The sequence below is a fragment of the Orbicella faveolata genome, unplaced genomic scaffold (assembly GCF_042242905.1).
Source record: "Orbicella faveolata isolate gen_17 unplaced genomic scaffold, um_ofav_v1 contig_1, whole genome shotgun sequence".
Classification (NCBI taxonomy): domain Eukaryota; kingdom Metazoa; phylum Cnidaria; class Anthozoa; order Scleractinia; family Merulinidae; genus Orbicella; species Orbicella faveolata.
Window position 1 is genome coordinate 37,040,769 of NW_028301536.1, and position 15,606 is coordinate 37,056,374.

At 41.2% G+C, this 15,606-nt stretch overlaps 1 protein-coding gene across 4 annotated transcripts in view; it reads right to left on the reverse strand.

Moving 5' to 3' along the window:
- Positions 1-981: 981 nt before the first annotated feature.
- Positions 982-15,606, reverse strand: part of LOC110045022 (uncharacterized) — a 70,527-nt gene continuing 55,902 nt past the window's right edge. For 2 of the 4 annotated variants that reach the window (XM_089274762.1, XM_089274774.1), the window contains 6 exons: positions 14,582-14,810; positions 12,827-12,902; positions 11,342-11,402; positions 9,648-9,876; positions 7,893-7,968; positions 982-6,787 (listed from right to left, as the gene is read on the reverse strand). In XM_089274762.1, the coding sequence (XP_089130888.1) occupies positions 2,355-6,787; positions 7,893-7,968; positions 9,648-9,876; positions 11,342-11,402; positions 12,827-12,902; positions 14,582-14,810 (5,104 nt within the window). In that variant the 3' untranslated portion in view covers positions 982-2,354. The remainder of the gene's footprint in view (positions 6,788-7,892; positions 7,969-9,647; positions 9,877-11,341; positions 11,403-12,826; positions 12,903-14,581; positions 14,811-15,606) is intronic. The other 2 variants (XM_089274771.1, XM_089274766.1) reach the window with 2 other exon arrangements.

Genomic DNA, 15,606 nt, shown 5'->3' on the forward strand with positions numbered 1-15,606 from the left:
TTGCATGAAATTGAGTCTGAAAGTTAGATCGCAAATGTCGCTTTTCTCGGAAAGACAAAACTATTTCAAGGAAAAAACTACAGCCTGTTTGGACTCTTGCAAGGGGCTAGCTATATGCAAAAGACGAGCGAATTCGAGTTTTCTAGCCTTGCCGAAGAAATTTGATTTTGTTTGATTTTTGTGGGCATGTGCTCTTAAAACAATTATTCGCCTCAGGCTCGGTGAACATTGGTGAATATTCACCAATGTTCACCGAGCCTGAGGCGAACAATTGTTAACTATAAACCACTGTAGACCATGCTGAATTACGTGCGCCAATTTTCAAAATTAGGGTAGTTTTTCACACGCTTTCTCTCTGAAACGAAGTCGGCGACCCCCAATTTTTTTGCACTTCTGACACAAGTAACTCATCATCTGACTGCCAAATTTTACAGAAACTAACCCAAGGAAACGGGAGAAAACTCATTGTCAGTTTTGCCTTTTGTGATTTTGCTGAAGCCATAAAATATTGGAAACCGCGACGTTTTCCTTTGAATGCGCGGAGATTATTGAAGCTTTCGTGCTCACCGTGCGTGCGGTCGTATTCCCAAACACTATTCCTCCCTTTCAAATTGTCGCTTCTAGGCGACAAAAGAGAGAATAACATTCGACCAAAATTAAAGCTAAAGCAACATCGTCTTAGTCTTTTTCCTTGATCGAAACATTTAAAACGCAAACGCAAATCTAAATAATCGCTGAATTGAGGGTAATTGTCATATGTAGCGAAACGGGCGATCACTGAATGGTTTAACGTTTCAAGCTTTATACTGTAAAATGTAGAAAATATTTTTTAGAGAAATTTGAACCTTAAGATATCGTAGCTTTGGGAAAAAAAGAGCATTTTCGGGTCTTAAAGGACCCTAGACAGCCTCCGCCATTTTCGATGCTATCGAAAATATTGATATTGCATGGTGAAGCGAAAGCTTACTGCTTTACTGTAAGTTGTGTTCCTGAAAGTATGTTTAATTATCTTTGGTAGTTTCACTGTATCGACATGAAATATAATTGCCAAATACTCTCGCATGCAAACAAAAACAAAGGTGTGGCCGACTAGTGTGAGGTTCATCTTAAACTAGTGACTTTTATAAGTAACCTGATAAGGGGATTGCAAGAATAAATCAATGCAGATTTAATCTACAACATGGCTCTCGTGCTCACTTCAGCCCTAAGCGAGAAATCTTACGACTAGGGCCCTTTAAAGCGGCTTTAAACTTAAATATACAGCTCATCTAAAAGGAAAAAAACGACACAATGTCCATGTTAAGTTCAAAGTTCTCTCCAGAAGTCCTATCAGGCTCTCAGCAGACATAACAAATGATGGAAACAGTATTCTGTTCGTCGCTAAACGTATAGATTTCATCCTTTGTTTTTCAAAGTTCAGAACACAAAATGTAAGCTGAGTGAGGTACAGACTTTCTTTTCGAGAACTCGGAGGCGTTGAATACACAACAGATTCTCTCCAAAATTTGTTCCGGGACAGACTGAGTTGTCCTTTCTAGGGGAAGAAAGGACATCTCACAAGACTACGTCTTCCTCGCGTGAGCAATTTTCATTCTTGAGAACCTTGCTCTGCCATTGCCGACAAGTAACTCGAACTCAAACTGTTAATTAACTCGACCAGATCTGAGGTAGGTTTCTTGAAAATAAACTATTGCATGGACAACCATTGGAATGCATACCATACAAAGAATGGTCTTTTTCCAGTACAATTTTCCTATGATACAGAAGTTTGCTAAGGCTGGGTTAGGGTGACAAAGTGGTAAAGGACTGGGTTAGGGTGATTAAGGCCCCTGAATCAACTCTGCTGGCTTTCTGTTGCTTTTTAATTCTCTTTTGAGGAAGGAAGGATCATACAAGTCTGTGTAACGTTGTCTCTTTGACGCCGTCATCCTGGCATGTTTAACAACATCCAACGATCATATTAATACTTGTTTTTTAGTTACATCACAACAGCGCCGATGCCGTAACTGACATATCTGTCTCCATAGTGCTTCCAACTAAGAAGGTGCGATTTGTTGGGTTACTATCCTTTGGTCATGTTGACAAATGTGTTCATGGCATACCACACATTATTCATCTGCGTCGCCATTCTGTTGTTTGTAATGATCTTCACTGTACAAGTTATTCAGCCTTACTGTTTGGCCAGCTTCACGAAACGTTTAATCTGTCTCTCTGACAGTTTGACATGTTCCAGATAGTTACTTTAATCAGTTCCCTAGGACAGTCTTGGCGAGATTGGTTTGAGTGCGTTTTAATCTCTAAAATGACCTTCAAGTGAACTTTAGCCTTGGTTTGTACTCGTTTAGACTTGCCTGCTAAAAATCGTGTTTCTCTTGCATCAGCTGTACATTGTAAGCATCCATACCAAAAAAGTTAAAGGCTAAGAAAAACTGCACTTTTCTGTTCACAAAGCCCGATCCTGTTAAAGGAGTTTCACAGAGGTCAGCACGAAAAGACACATCTAGCTCTCCATTTATCCTGATTGTTCCAACTTTATTTCCAGTCTCCACAATTCGACCAGAGAGGGTGCGAAGCTGCTTGGTGTGTTTACTGTCGATAAAACGTTTCATTCTAACGTCAATGAGGTCAGTAATCTTTTCTTCAAGGTAGACCAGATTTCCCATTCCTTTTGCTTCACGCCCTAGCCACACCACGGGTCTGTCGGGATGACGGAATCTTCCAATATCAGCACGGTTGATGGCTTTAATTGCCGAGTTGAGGTCTTCTTTTGCATTCTTCATGACCTCACTGTAACTGGGAGAGCCTCTTCCAAGTAGGTGCAAACAGGCAACAATGTACTTATACAAGTACGAACGCTCGGACTTCTCTCTTGAGCACCAAAAGAAAATATTCCTCTCTGATTCTGAAAGATCAACAGGAATAAATGGTGCAAGTCGCACCCACAGCCTCATGGTCTGCTCGACATTGGAATCATGTCGTAAAGCCTCGTTTAAAAGCTCAATCAACTCACGAGCAATTTCGGCGATTGGTCGACGTTTCTTTGACTGAGCTTCCATCCTCATGATGACAATTTGACGATTAATCGATGCTCTACTTGCTGTGCCACTGTTTCTGAGATGCAATAGAAGATTTAATGTCTCCTTCACTTTTTCTGGTGAAAATTCTCGCCGGCCAATACATGACAGACGCATCCTCCAATAGGTATACGCCTCACTGTCGGGGACACACTCGAGGGTATTGGAAGTGTTGGAAATAGCATCAATAATAAACGGATGTACATTAGGAGACCTGACATATTTATGGAAGCTTCCTGTAGTCTTGTCAATGTGTTCAAAGACCTTAACCATCATTCGCACTTCTGGAATGTAACCATCTACCAAATCAGGGGCAATGCTAACTGCACGTCTGAAATTCTTGACTCCGTCATCAGCCCTCTCTATGATAGTCGCGATTTCAGCATTTGCTTCCGCAAGGTAATGCACCTCTCGACTGTACACTACCCCTTTCATCTGTGCAAACTGCCCACGAACAACACGAGAAGATATATGGTCATCTGCGCATGCTATCCCTTCATTTGTGTATTGAATAGCCAAGAGGAAGCCATCTGACTTCTTTTTGATACTGTAAAAGCGGCCCAAGTGCACTTTGAAAAAGGGGTTGTCAGGAAATAGAGAGATCGCTTTATCAAAGAGCCTTATCGCATCTTCATCAAAAGGGATATCAGAAATGAGCTGCGAGAAGTACTGGTGAGAGTTGTCATCAGTAAATCTGCTCAGCAGCATGTCGCTTACAACTCCCTCTGACATATGGGTAAAGCAAATCATTGCTTTATCAGCAAGCTGATTCCTCCAGTTGTCAGGATGTGTTTGTGGAAGTCCATCATCATCTGGCTGTGTTAGTAGCTGACGGAGCATTTCCAATGCGATTAGGTCATGCCTCGGCCTCCATTTTCCATCTTCTTCCAGAAGCAGTTCCCTTGATAAATTAGGAAGCACCAACTCTAGGGATAGTACCTCTCTCCGAGGTGCCTCCAACAATCCGGCAAAATCATTTGCAAAAAGAGAACTGTGCCCATAATGATACGTCATGGCCAAAAAGAGAAGGATGTACCGCTCATATTTGTCGAGATCTTGCAAGCATTCCTTCACAAAGGGCTCAAGACCTGTAAAGCGATCTTCAAAGGTGACCAGCCCATAGAAAAAGGGTATTTGAATCTCCCTTTGCCGGGAGTTCAGAAGAGATTTTAGGGCAGCTTGTTTTTCCCTTTTCTGGGCACTATAAATCTTCACAAACTCTTGAGCTTCGTCAGAAGTGAGAGCGTCTGCGAGGCGAACTGGGACAGTCTTATCAGCCTTTTCAAAGCTTGCAGAAACAATTCTCTCCCGTTGCTGGTTCTGGTGTATTACCTCTAGAATAACGCACGGAATCCTATCATTTGAGAGACTGTTATACAGACTGTCAACGTCAAACTCGTCGCTTAGAATGTGTTTACAGTCAACGAGAATAATGACAGGTAATCTACAAAATGCGGCCAACACTTTGATAGCAGGAGCGATTTCTGCATGGCCAACAGACTTGAGAAAAACACAGGGGTATTTCTCATGATAATCAAAGAGGATCTTGCGGGCAGAGGTTGTACCACCTGCTCCTCTTTGATGTGGCATCTTCAGCTTCATTGTCCCAGCCTTCACAAGAAGCTCCTGAATCCTTGTATTCAACGCTGCCCAGTTTCCACGTTCCACAGCGTAGCCCATACGAAGAGCATACCAAGAGATCAAGCCTCCCCGATAGAAATGACAAGCATCATCATCATCAAACTGAGGGGTGCTTCCAACCGACTGGTACAGTACTTCCATTTCTGCATTTATCCAGCGACGGTTGGGGGGCAAGACTTTAAAGGAAACCTGTTGTGGGTCGTCCAGATCTGCCACGGGCAGTGCAAATTCACGGTTTTCTTGGATGAAAGGCGATGAACTGACACACTTGCAAAGTGCATTGCAAATGTCTTCGAGGGACAACATGTGTACTTCAACATTCCAGTCATCAGCAATGTCTTCTAGAACCCTGTCTTCTGTGGGTGCTGTGCATGCGATGGCAAGCTTCACTTGACCATGGACGGATGAGCCCTGAACTACTGTGAGAATTTTTGAAAGATTCTTGCCCAAAACTTTTGCTTCTTTCACTGGCCCCCACAGTACTATGAAGGTGATTGGTCCAGGGTTAGCCTTGCCGAGAGCCATAAAAAATTCTCTTATCCATTCCAAATTATCTTTAATATTCCGCTTGCTTTCTGGCATTCCCTCGAGGAGAAGCCATGGCATGCCATTTGGCAGCATGACAGAAATCTTTCTTTGATCCTTGTCAGGTAAAGGTGGCAGCATTCGGCAAATCTTTACACCCACATTTTCGCAAAAGTTCTCACAACTTGCAAGGTAGCCGGTTGCGACACTGTTCACATCAAAATCAAAGACTGCAGCCCATGGCACCTGGGCAAAATACTGAATAAATGGAGAATCTGAAGTATTCTCTGGTGAAAGGAACAAGACATGTTTACGACCTCTATTCAGCAAATCTACCTCAGACTCCATAAACCTCAGGGCTGAATCTGAGCACTGTGATGGTAGCGATATATGTTGCGTAGCTGACGGTGAAAGCGCAAAGAAAACTCCAGATCTGCCAAGATGTGCAAGTAGGTCATTGGCTGTGGAGTCCCAGGTAAATTTGGAATTCCACTTCTCCCGAAGAGATGACGCCATGTTGAATGACTCGTCTCGGTCCTGAAGTATGTCATCAATGGCATCTGACCAAGCATCAATACTGTTTTGGGAATCTTTGGCATTACAGACGAACTTTAAATAGCTCGTATCAAAGCTTTTTTGGAGCAACTTTGCAAGACCGCTTGAAGAACTGATTAAGATTGGAACTTTCGCAGACAAAGCTTCAAGTGCCATTACACCAAACCCATCAGTTGGTGACGGCATGAGTACCAGGGAAACACCACGAATTTCAACTTCGACGATTTCCCGATTCACATCAGATGGCTTAACAACAACCTCCAGTTCAGAGGAATAGCACCGCTTCTTTAGATCATCTTTCAACTCGTGAACCTTTTCTCGCTGCGTACCCAACACAGTTAGGTGAATAGGATTTTCTTGTCGTTTACAACATGCAAGAGCATCTGTAGCCAACCCAAGACCACTCATATCAAGATCGTTCATGTTTCCTAGAATGAGGCATCTACTCCGTGGCGTAGGTATTCTGTTTCGCGGTAAAACTTCTGTCATGCCTGGTACTATCATAAATATCTCACGATTAATGATCATGCCCCACTGCTCCACAAGAAGCGGGCCAATCCCGGCTACAAAATCCGCTCTTACTGCTATCTCTCTCTCTGCTGTGAATGAATCTTCATCCTCAACGGGCGAATTGTGAAATATATGAAGTAATTTGCATTTCAATCGTTTTGCTTGGATGGCTGCTGCAGCACCTGAGACCATTCCATGACCAACCACTAGATCTACTTTAAAAGGGATATCAGTGTGAAGAGACAGTAGCTTTTCATCTCCTGAAAAGGTACCAGGCTGGTCAGCAGCCTTAATAAGGATCACCCCGTCCTTTGCTGCTGATATCCTCTCCTGTTCAGTTGCATCAAGAACCAAACATGCAACCTGTTCGTCTTCAACCTTTGCAAAACTTCGGCAAAGCTGTTTGTTGACTGTACACACACTGAGATGCCAGCAGGACCATCGGTTACAAATCACCAGAATTCTTTGGGGATATGTAAAACCTAAAATACAAAACAGTTTCAACTCATTTCAATTGCTTTCAAAGCCAACTCTTATCAAAGAGCTTTATGATGTTGCTCTGTTCGATTAATCATCCGTTAAGCAAGTAAGTTAGTTCGAAAAATCGATTATCAGTTAAGCAACCATAAAGGACAGCCATTTTGACAAGGTCCTCAGTTCAATGCAAAACAGCTTTCTTTGTCATACTCCGCTATAAACATCCATCATTCACAGGCATAGACATAGACATAGACAGTTTATTTTACTTGGACACACACTTAGCTATGGTAACGGCGCGTCCCATAGACTTGATAAGCAGAGTCTACAGGACGCATCAGCTAGTTTACAGGCGCGCCAAGAAAACAGAATAAAAATGTAAAAATAATTACTATGGTAAAAATGTAAAAGTGGGTATAAATATACCTCAACTTAACGGAAAACGTCTGCGTGTGTGTGTTTTGATTATTTGTGTTACAACAACCTGGGAAAAAGATTAGCGGCGATTCATCGTTGTAAAGTTCTGAATTGAAGCGTACATGAGGAACACATTTCAGTGCTGCGTTGTCACAAGTTTTCAACCAATCACGCGCGATAAAGTAAAACAACAATACCGTAAAATATTGACGTCTATCTCGTAAGCTAAACTATAGGGCCGATCGTGAAACTAATCTGTATTACGTCCATTATAATATTGCGTCGTGCAAACGCCTCCACACCCAATCAGAGCGTAACAAATGGCACACATTTTAATGGGATAGTTTTTCAGTTTCTTGGACAAATTAAGAAATGCCTAATAGAGCTTTGTATATCCTCACAACTCTGCATTAAGTTCTTAGACCTCTGCACCAGTTCTTAGATCCCTTTCAGTTAATTCTCAATCTGGAAGACAAAACAGTAAGTTTGTTTTGCATTTGAAAGGTTTGTTTCTCTCAGGGGAGAGAACAACCTTTGTTTTGTCCTCGAGATTAGGAATTACTGAAATGGGTCTACCGTATTGAGATTGGCGGATTTTCAAAGACAGAAAAAAACCTGTTGTAGTTTAATCAGTGACGTTAAGATTAACGCCAACAAATAATAAAAGTAGAGAATTCAATCACATAAACAGACCTGCAGAAGATTGTGGAGACGGAGTTTTCACACTTGATGGCATACTGACAACAGGTTTGTGAAGAAACACTTTGCCCTGAATAGAGATCGAGAGAATACCTCAATTAAGAAGTTGGATGTCGGACAAATCTTACATAATTAAGCCATACACCACACAAACGTAATAAATAAATTTAGCTAAGCCTAAAAGCGGAGCTCCTGCGCAGGGCTGTTCAAAGCCCGATTAGGCTAACCCAGGATAAGCAAAAAGCTTGATTTGCGATGAGGTTTTCTGTTTATTTTGTTTTGCCTTCTTAGTTTGAATATTCTCGAACTTTACAAAACATTAGTAGTGAAAAACGTTTTCATACAAGAAAATTTATCATTTGGTTAACTTTAAATCCTGGGTTTGCGTCAACCTACATTCGAAAAACGCGGGCCAGATTAAAGTAAGTTAACCTGGCGTGAGCCCGCGATCCAATCGAAAAACCAGCACTTGGTCTGCGGTCAACTTTAACAAAACACGTAACCTCGATGTGCTCCAAACTTAAGCCCGGGATGTGGTCAAGTTATGCTCGTCAGCAGATACCTTGTTTTGTCAGGTGTCAACTGACCATAACATGATGTCCAATTTCACAGACGTACGCCGTAAATCAAGGCTCCACGTCTTGGTCAACTTATTTGTAATAGTGGAGCTCTGGCGGCCCGAAGGGTCGCCAAGCGGCGCACCATAACTATAGGAACAGAATCACATGTATGCATAGAAATAAAAACCCATGCAACTCTTTCTTCATGGTTAACACGGTTAGTATGAATCGAGAGCGCGTGCGCCCAACGACGACGTCGCGCAAGATGCCAGTCATACTCCAGCTAATACCAAGTCATGCAGTCTTGGTTTACAGCGTCTATCTTTGATACTGGACATCCAAGCTATGGTCAATTCACACCTGTCAAAACAAGGTATCCTACTGTAGTTTGAGATTTTTCAAAATCAAACCAGAAGGTCAAACAATATAAACAGAAAACATCACCACAAAGTTACAAAACTCAAATCAAAATTCCTGCTTATCCTGGGTTAGCTTAATCGGGCTTTGAACAACCCGGCTCAAGAGCTCCGCTTTGAGGCTTGGCTAAATCTATATATTAGTGATTGGACCGAGTGGAGTACAGGGAGTAATCGCGCAAGTAATTTCAAATTCGGACAAGCGCGTAGCGCGAGGCCGATTTGAAATTACGAGCACGATTACTCCCTGAATTGTACGACACGAGGTCCAGATACTAATTAATCGTAACAATAACAAAATCTCGAAATTAAGTCTTTTGACCGCTACTTTTGAGTGAAAAAGTGAGTAGCACCTTGCATAACTGTAGGAAATATAAAGGAGAAAGCCATTGAAGTGCGCGTAACTGACGTGCGAATCACGTGGTAATCCAATTGCAAGTATCCAAATACAAAAGTTGTAATTGGATACCTGTAATTCGACACCCATATGATCAGGCGACAAATAGGCGTGCGGAGAACTAATCACAATCGAGAACGATTAACTGGAGTATGGCCGCCATGTTGCGCAACGTCGTCGTCGTGCGTACGCGCCCACAAACAATACTGCTAGCCATTTTTACCATGAGAAACGCGATTCATGGGTTTCTATGAATATGGGGCTCCGCTATTTCAAGTCCGCAGTCCACCTGGTAATTCTCTTTCCAAGTTTTCATGTAGAACTGCTTATCAACATAACTGTGGTAGATGAATAATGAACACCACTGTCTCCTCACCTTTGCCTTTCCCAGTTGGTTGCTGTTGTGACGAATTGCTTCCTTTGCATCAGCTGTAAACACGCCTGTATTCTTTGCAATTCCCTTTTGAATCTTTGTAGTACCTTCTTTGGTAACACTGTGATTATCATGAGTCATCATTTCAGAAAACTTGTCATCAACCTCTTCCTCTTCTGTTTCACTTTCAGTTTCACTACTTTCCATTAACTGCAATGACTGATCTTTTCTGCTGTAAAACATAACGATAATAGAGACTGATCATAAAAATAAGATGGGTATGGGCTGGTAAAAATAGAGCTTAGGCATGAAAAAAAAGGGTGGGCAACAAAAAAGATGCACTACAGAGGGACGGGTTATGTGTAAAGCAAGCTTTAATCTGATCTTACAGGAAGCATGCTTATACCGACAATAACTTTTTGAGTTTGAGTTAAAACTTTGAGTAAGGGTTATATGAAGAGGCCCTTAAGAATGTGATACATCCATAACGTTACAAAGAGGCCAATATTTTTCCTTTTACCAAAATTGTTTAACGATAGTAAGTAAAAATATACTGCTTTGAACAAAATTGTGCACAAACGTCCACAGTGAAACTGATTTCAAGATTGCGATTTAAGTTCCAGGTAGGGCGACAATCATGTAAATACAAGGGTACAACAATTGCAGTGACGATTATGCAGCAAAGTGTACAATGTCTTATTTGATGACGTCGCAAAAACGTGTTATACAAATTGTCGACTTTCATACCACCAAATGTATCATTCAAAAGAGCATGACTGGGGGACTATTAAAACGAAAACCGTTCCTCGCTATGACAAATATTTCTCGAGTTATAAAACCATGCTGTTCCCCTAAAATCAATCTCCTTGATTTTTCTCCAGTTTTCTTTGAAAGACGCTGATAATTTGGTAGCATAGAGTGCTTAGCGTTCCCCCAAATTGTATCATTTTAGGTTTTTTAGGTCTTCGCCCCTAAAACAAGATTTCATTGTTTGAATAAGCGATGACGTCAGTTACCATGACATCACAAATACGTGTTGACGTGCTTAGAAGGATAGGAAAAACTATGATTGGCATTTCTTTTTTTTTCCATCGGTTCTACTCATATAGGACAGCCAATATGCAACACGAATGGAATTGTTAACAGGAAAGCACAACTTCAATTTGAAAATATTTATCTCGGAGGGGTCACCGTTTTTGGGCTAAGCATGTTTTAGAATTTAAAATGTCATATCTCCTTTATTTGTGTGTTATAGACAAACGATTTTCACCTTTTAACTACTCTTGCCGTCCTCTTTCTAAAGAATCAGAAACAAGTTGGAATTTCAAAACTTTTAATAAAGGATATGGCATGACGTCATCAATTGTCACATGACACGTGTCTCGAGTTAAGAGTTGCGGCTGTATGGAAAATACTACACGTTCTAATCCTGTGACCAGTAAATTCACAATATTTACCAACCAAGAAAAGATATTTCCCTCGAGCTAGTCTCCCCCTTTTTTTGCTGTTATAAATAGCCCCCTTAAGCCACCTGGCCATTTCTAAACACGCCATCATATTACCTATTCAACTATGAGCAATGTTTCTTGTGCATGACCGACTACATCGTGCACAGCACAGTGAGGCAATGGGAAGACTAGGGTCCGGTGAGGAATGAGGCAACAGTCTGTATATACCTAGACTGAATAAGACTTTACCTGGACATCAATTCGGAATCATCGCTATTTGCAATCGCCTGTGTGTTTCCCACTGAGGAACCTGAAATCACACAAATAATCATACTTATAACATACTTAGTATGGTTATTACATTTCTAGGTCCTCTGTCTCCAAAACAAGGTTACAGATACAACGTGTGTTTAGAATGTTGTTTGTCACAGGAATTGTTTTTACAAAAGGTGACTAAAGGAAAACTTGTCCATCAAACTATATAACCCATTGACTCCCCGAACTTTTTGCCAAAAACGCATTTTTTGGACATTTTGGAGATTTTCAGCCTGGATATGGCCCAAATTAGCTCCAATCTACTCCAAAAGGTATTCGCAACATGACAACATGCCTTTCTTTCCACTAGCATCGCGTTTCTCGACATTTTTGCTTGGGCATGCACAGAAATCAAGTGTGACCTACATTTTCTAGGCTGTTCAGGTGTTTTGTTAATTTTTTTCGCCTTTCCTGTTTTTCCTTCTCTTATCTTTTTGCAGCAGTGATTGACCTTCTACTGGGCTTGCTTCCAGTTCAAAAATTTCTGAGAAAGCATCATCGAGACGGGCAATTTCTACCATGGAGTAGCTAAGTGTGGTCGTAGGAAACTTTGCTACGAACTTTTCACTCAAATTTCCGAGCATTTTCGTGCATATTTCAGGCTCCATTGAGCCGATCACTCTAAACTGGGTTTTCTAAAAGCAGGCCCACGGCCCACGGTCCGCGACGGCCCGGAGGCCCGGTCGCCCAGTCCTGATTTTCCACAGTTTTTTGTCCAGTGGTAAATCCACGCTCACACACAAATCTGCATCGGGTTTGGGCGTGCAAAATGGACGACGGTGAGTTTGAATTCGTTTACCATTTTAATAATCATTTCAATCCTTTTCGATCTTTTCTTTCGTTGCATGTTGCTAAGTGAAAAACGTTGTCATTCTCTGGTTATTCGTCAGTTTACAGAACCTGATAGAGAGGAAGTCCATTCTCAAACGATCCAAGTTACTTTCAAACCACAGTTTGAGATTAAACATTTCATAAACTAAATAATGAGAGAGTGAACTGCGAATTGTCACTGAGTTTTGTTGGTCAGTTTATCAGGCAATCACACTGAGGACCAAAATTTAATAAGCGCCGCTTACATCACCGGAAAGCAATGTTTCAAAACACGCTCTCCTTTTGTATATCCTCACACCTCTGCATTAAGTTCTTAGACCTCTGCACCAGTTCTTAGATCCCTTTCAGTTAATTCTCAATCTGGAAGACAAAACAATAAGTTTGTTTTGCATTTGAAAGGTTTGTTTCTCTCAGGGGAGAGAACAACCTTTGTTTTGTCCTCGAGATTAGGAATTACTGAAATGGGTCTACCGTATTGAGATTGGCGGATTTTCAAAGACAGAAAAAAACCTGTTGTAGTTTAATCAGTGACGTTAAGATTAACGCCAACAAATAATAAAAGTAGAGAATTCAATCACATAAACAGACCTGCAGAAGATTGTGGAGACGGAGTTTTCACACTTGATGGCATACTGACAACAGGTTTGTGAAGAAACACTTTGCCCTGAATAGAGATCGAGAGAATACCTCAATTAAGAAGTTGGATGTCGGACAAATCTTACATAATTAAGCCATACACCACACAAACGTAATAAATAAATTTAGCTAAGCCTAAAAGCGGAGCTCCTGCGCAGGGCTGTTCAAAGCCCGATTAGGCTAACCCAGGATAAGCAAAAAGCTTGATTTGCGATGAGGTTTTCTGTTTATTTTGTTTTGCCTTCTTAGTTTGAATATTCTCGAACTTTACAAAACATTAGTAGTGAAAAACGTTTTCATACAAGAAAATTTATCATTTGGTTAACTTTAAATCCTGGGTTTGCGTCAACCTACATTCGAAAAACGCGGGCCAGATTAAAGTAAGTTAACCTGGCGTGAGCCCGCGATCCAATCGAAAAACCAGCACTTGGTCTGCGGTCAACTTTAACAAAACACGTAACCTCGATGTGCTCCAAACTTAAGCCCGGGATGTGGTCAAGTTATGCTCGTCAGCAGATACCTTGTTTTGTCAGGTGTCAACTGACCATAACATGATGTCCAATTTCACAGACGTACGCCGTAAATCAAGGCTCCACGTCTTGGTCAACTTATTTGTAATAGTGGAGCTCTGGCGGCCCGAAGGGTCGCCAAGCGGCGCACCATAACTATAGGAACAGAATCACATGTATGCATAGAAATAAAAACCCATGCAACTCTTTCTTCATGGTTAACACGGTTAGTATGAATCGAGAGCGCGTGCGCCCAACGACGACGTCGCGCAAGATGCCAGTCATACTCCAGCTAATACCAAGTCATGCAGTCTTGGTTTACAGCGTCTATCTTTGATACTGGACATCCAAGCTATGGTCAATTCACACCTGTCAAAACAAGGTATCCTACTGTAGTTTGAGATTTTTCAAAATCAAACCAGAAGGTCAAACAATATAAACAGAAAACATCACCACAAAGTTACAAAACTCAAATCAAAATTCCTGCTTATCCTGGGTTAGCTTAATCGGGCTTTGAACAACCCGGCTCAAGAGCTCCGCTTTGAGGCTTGGCTAAATCTATATATTAGTGATTGGACCGAGTGGAGTACAGGGAGTAATCGCGCAAGTAATTTCAAATTCGGACAAGCGCGTAGCGCGAGGCCGATTTGAAATTACGAGCACGATTACTCCCTGAATTGTACGACACGAGGTCCAGATACTAATTAATCGTAACAATAACAAAATCTCGAAATTAAGTCTTTTGACCGCTACTTTTGAGTGAAAAAGTGAGTAGCACCTTGCATAACTGTAGGAAATATAAAGGAGAAAGCCATTGAAGTGCGCGTAACTGACGTGCGAATCACGTGGTAATCCAATTGCAAGTATCCAAATACAAAAGTTGTAATTGGATACCTGTAATTCGACACCCATATGATCAGGCGACAAATAGGCGTGCGGAGAACTAATCACAATCGAGAACGATTAACTGGAGTATGGCCGCCATGTTGCGCAACGTCGTCGTCGTGCGTACGCGCCCACAAACAATACTGCTAGCCATTTTTACCATGAGAAACGCGATTCATGGGTTTCTATGAATATGGGGCTCCGCTATTTCAAGTCCGCAGTCCACCTGGTAATTCTCTTTCCAAGTTTTCATGTAGAACTGCTTATCAACATAACTGTGGTAGATGAATAATGAACACCACTGTCTCCTCACCTTTGCCTTTCCCAGTTGGTTGCTGTTGTGACGAATTGCTTCCTTTGCATCAGCTGTAAACACGCCTGTATTCTTTGCAATTCCCTTTTGAATCTTTGTAGTACCTTCTTTGGTAACACTGTGATTATCATGAGTCATCATTTCAGAAAACTTGTCATCAACCTCTTCCTCTTCTGTTTCACTTTCAGTTTCACTACTTTCCATTAACTGCAATGACTGATCTTTTCTGCTGTAAAACATAACGATAATAGAGACTGATCATAAAAATAAGATGGGTATGGGCTGGTAAAAATAGAGCTTAGGCATGAAAAAAAAGGGTGGGCAACAAAAAAGATGCACTACAGAGGGACGGGTTATGTGTAAAGCAAGCTTTAATCTGATCTTACAGGAAGCATGCTTATACCGACAATAACTTTTTGAGTTTGAGTTAAAACTTTGAGTAAGGGTTATATGAAGAGGCCCTTAAGAATGTGATACATCCATAATGTTACAAAGAGGCCAATATTTTTCCTTTTACCAAAATTGTTTAACGATAGTAAGTAAAAATATACTGCTTTGAACAAAATTGTGCACAAACGTCCACAGTGAAACTGATTTCAAGATTGCGATTTAAGTTCCAGGTAGGGCGACAATCATGTAAATACAAGGGTACAACAATTGCAGTGACGATTATGCAGCAAAGTGTACAATGTCTTATTTGATGACGTCGCAAAAACGTGTTATACAAATTGTCGACTTTCATACCACCAAATGTATCATTCAAAAGAGCATGACTGGGGGACTATTAAAACGAAAACCGTTCCTCGCTATGACAAATATTTCTCGAGTTATAAAACCATGCTGTTCCCCTAAAATCAATCTCCTTGATTTTTCTCCAGTTTTCTTTGAAAGACGCTGATAATTTGGTAGCATAGAGTGCTTAGCGTTCCCCCAAATTGTATCATTTTAGGTTTTTTAGGTCTTCGCCCCTAAAACAAGATTTCATTGTTTGAATAAGCGATGACGTCAGTTACCATGACATCACA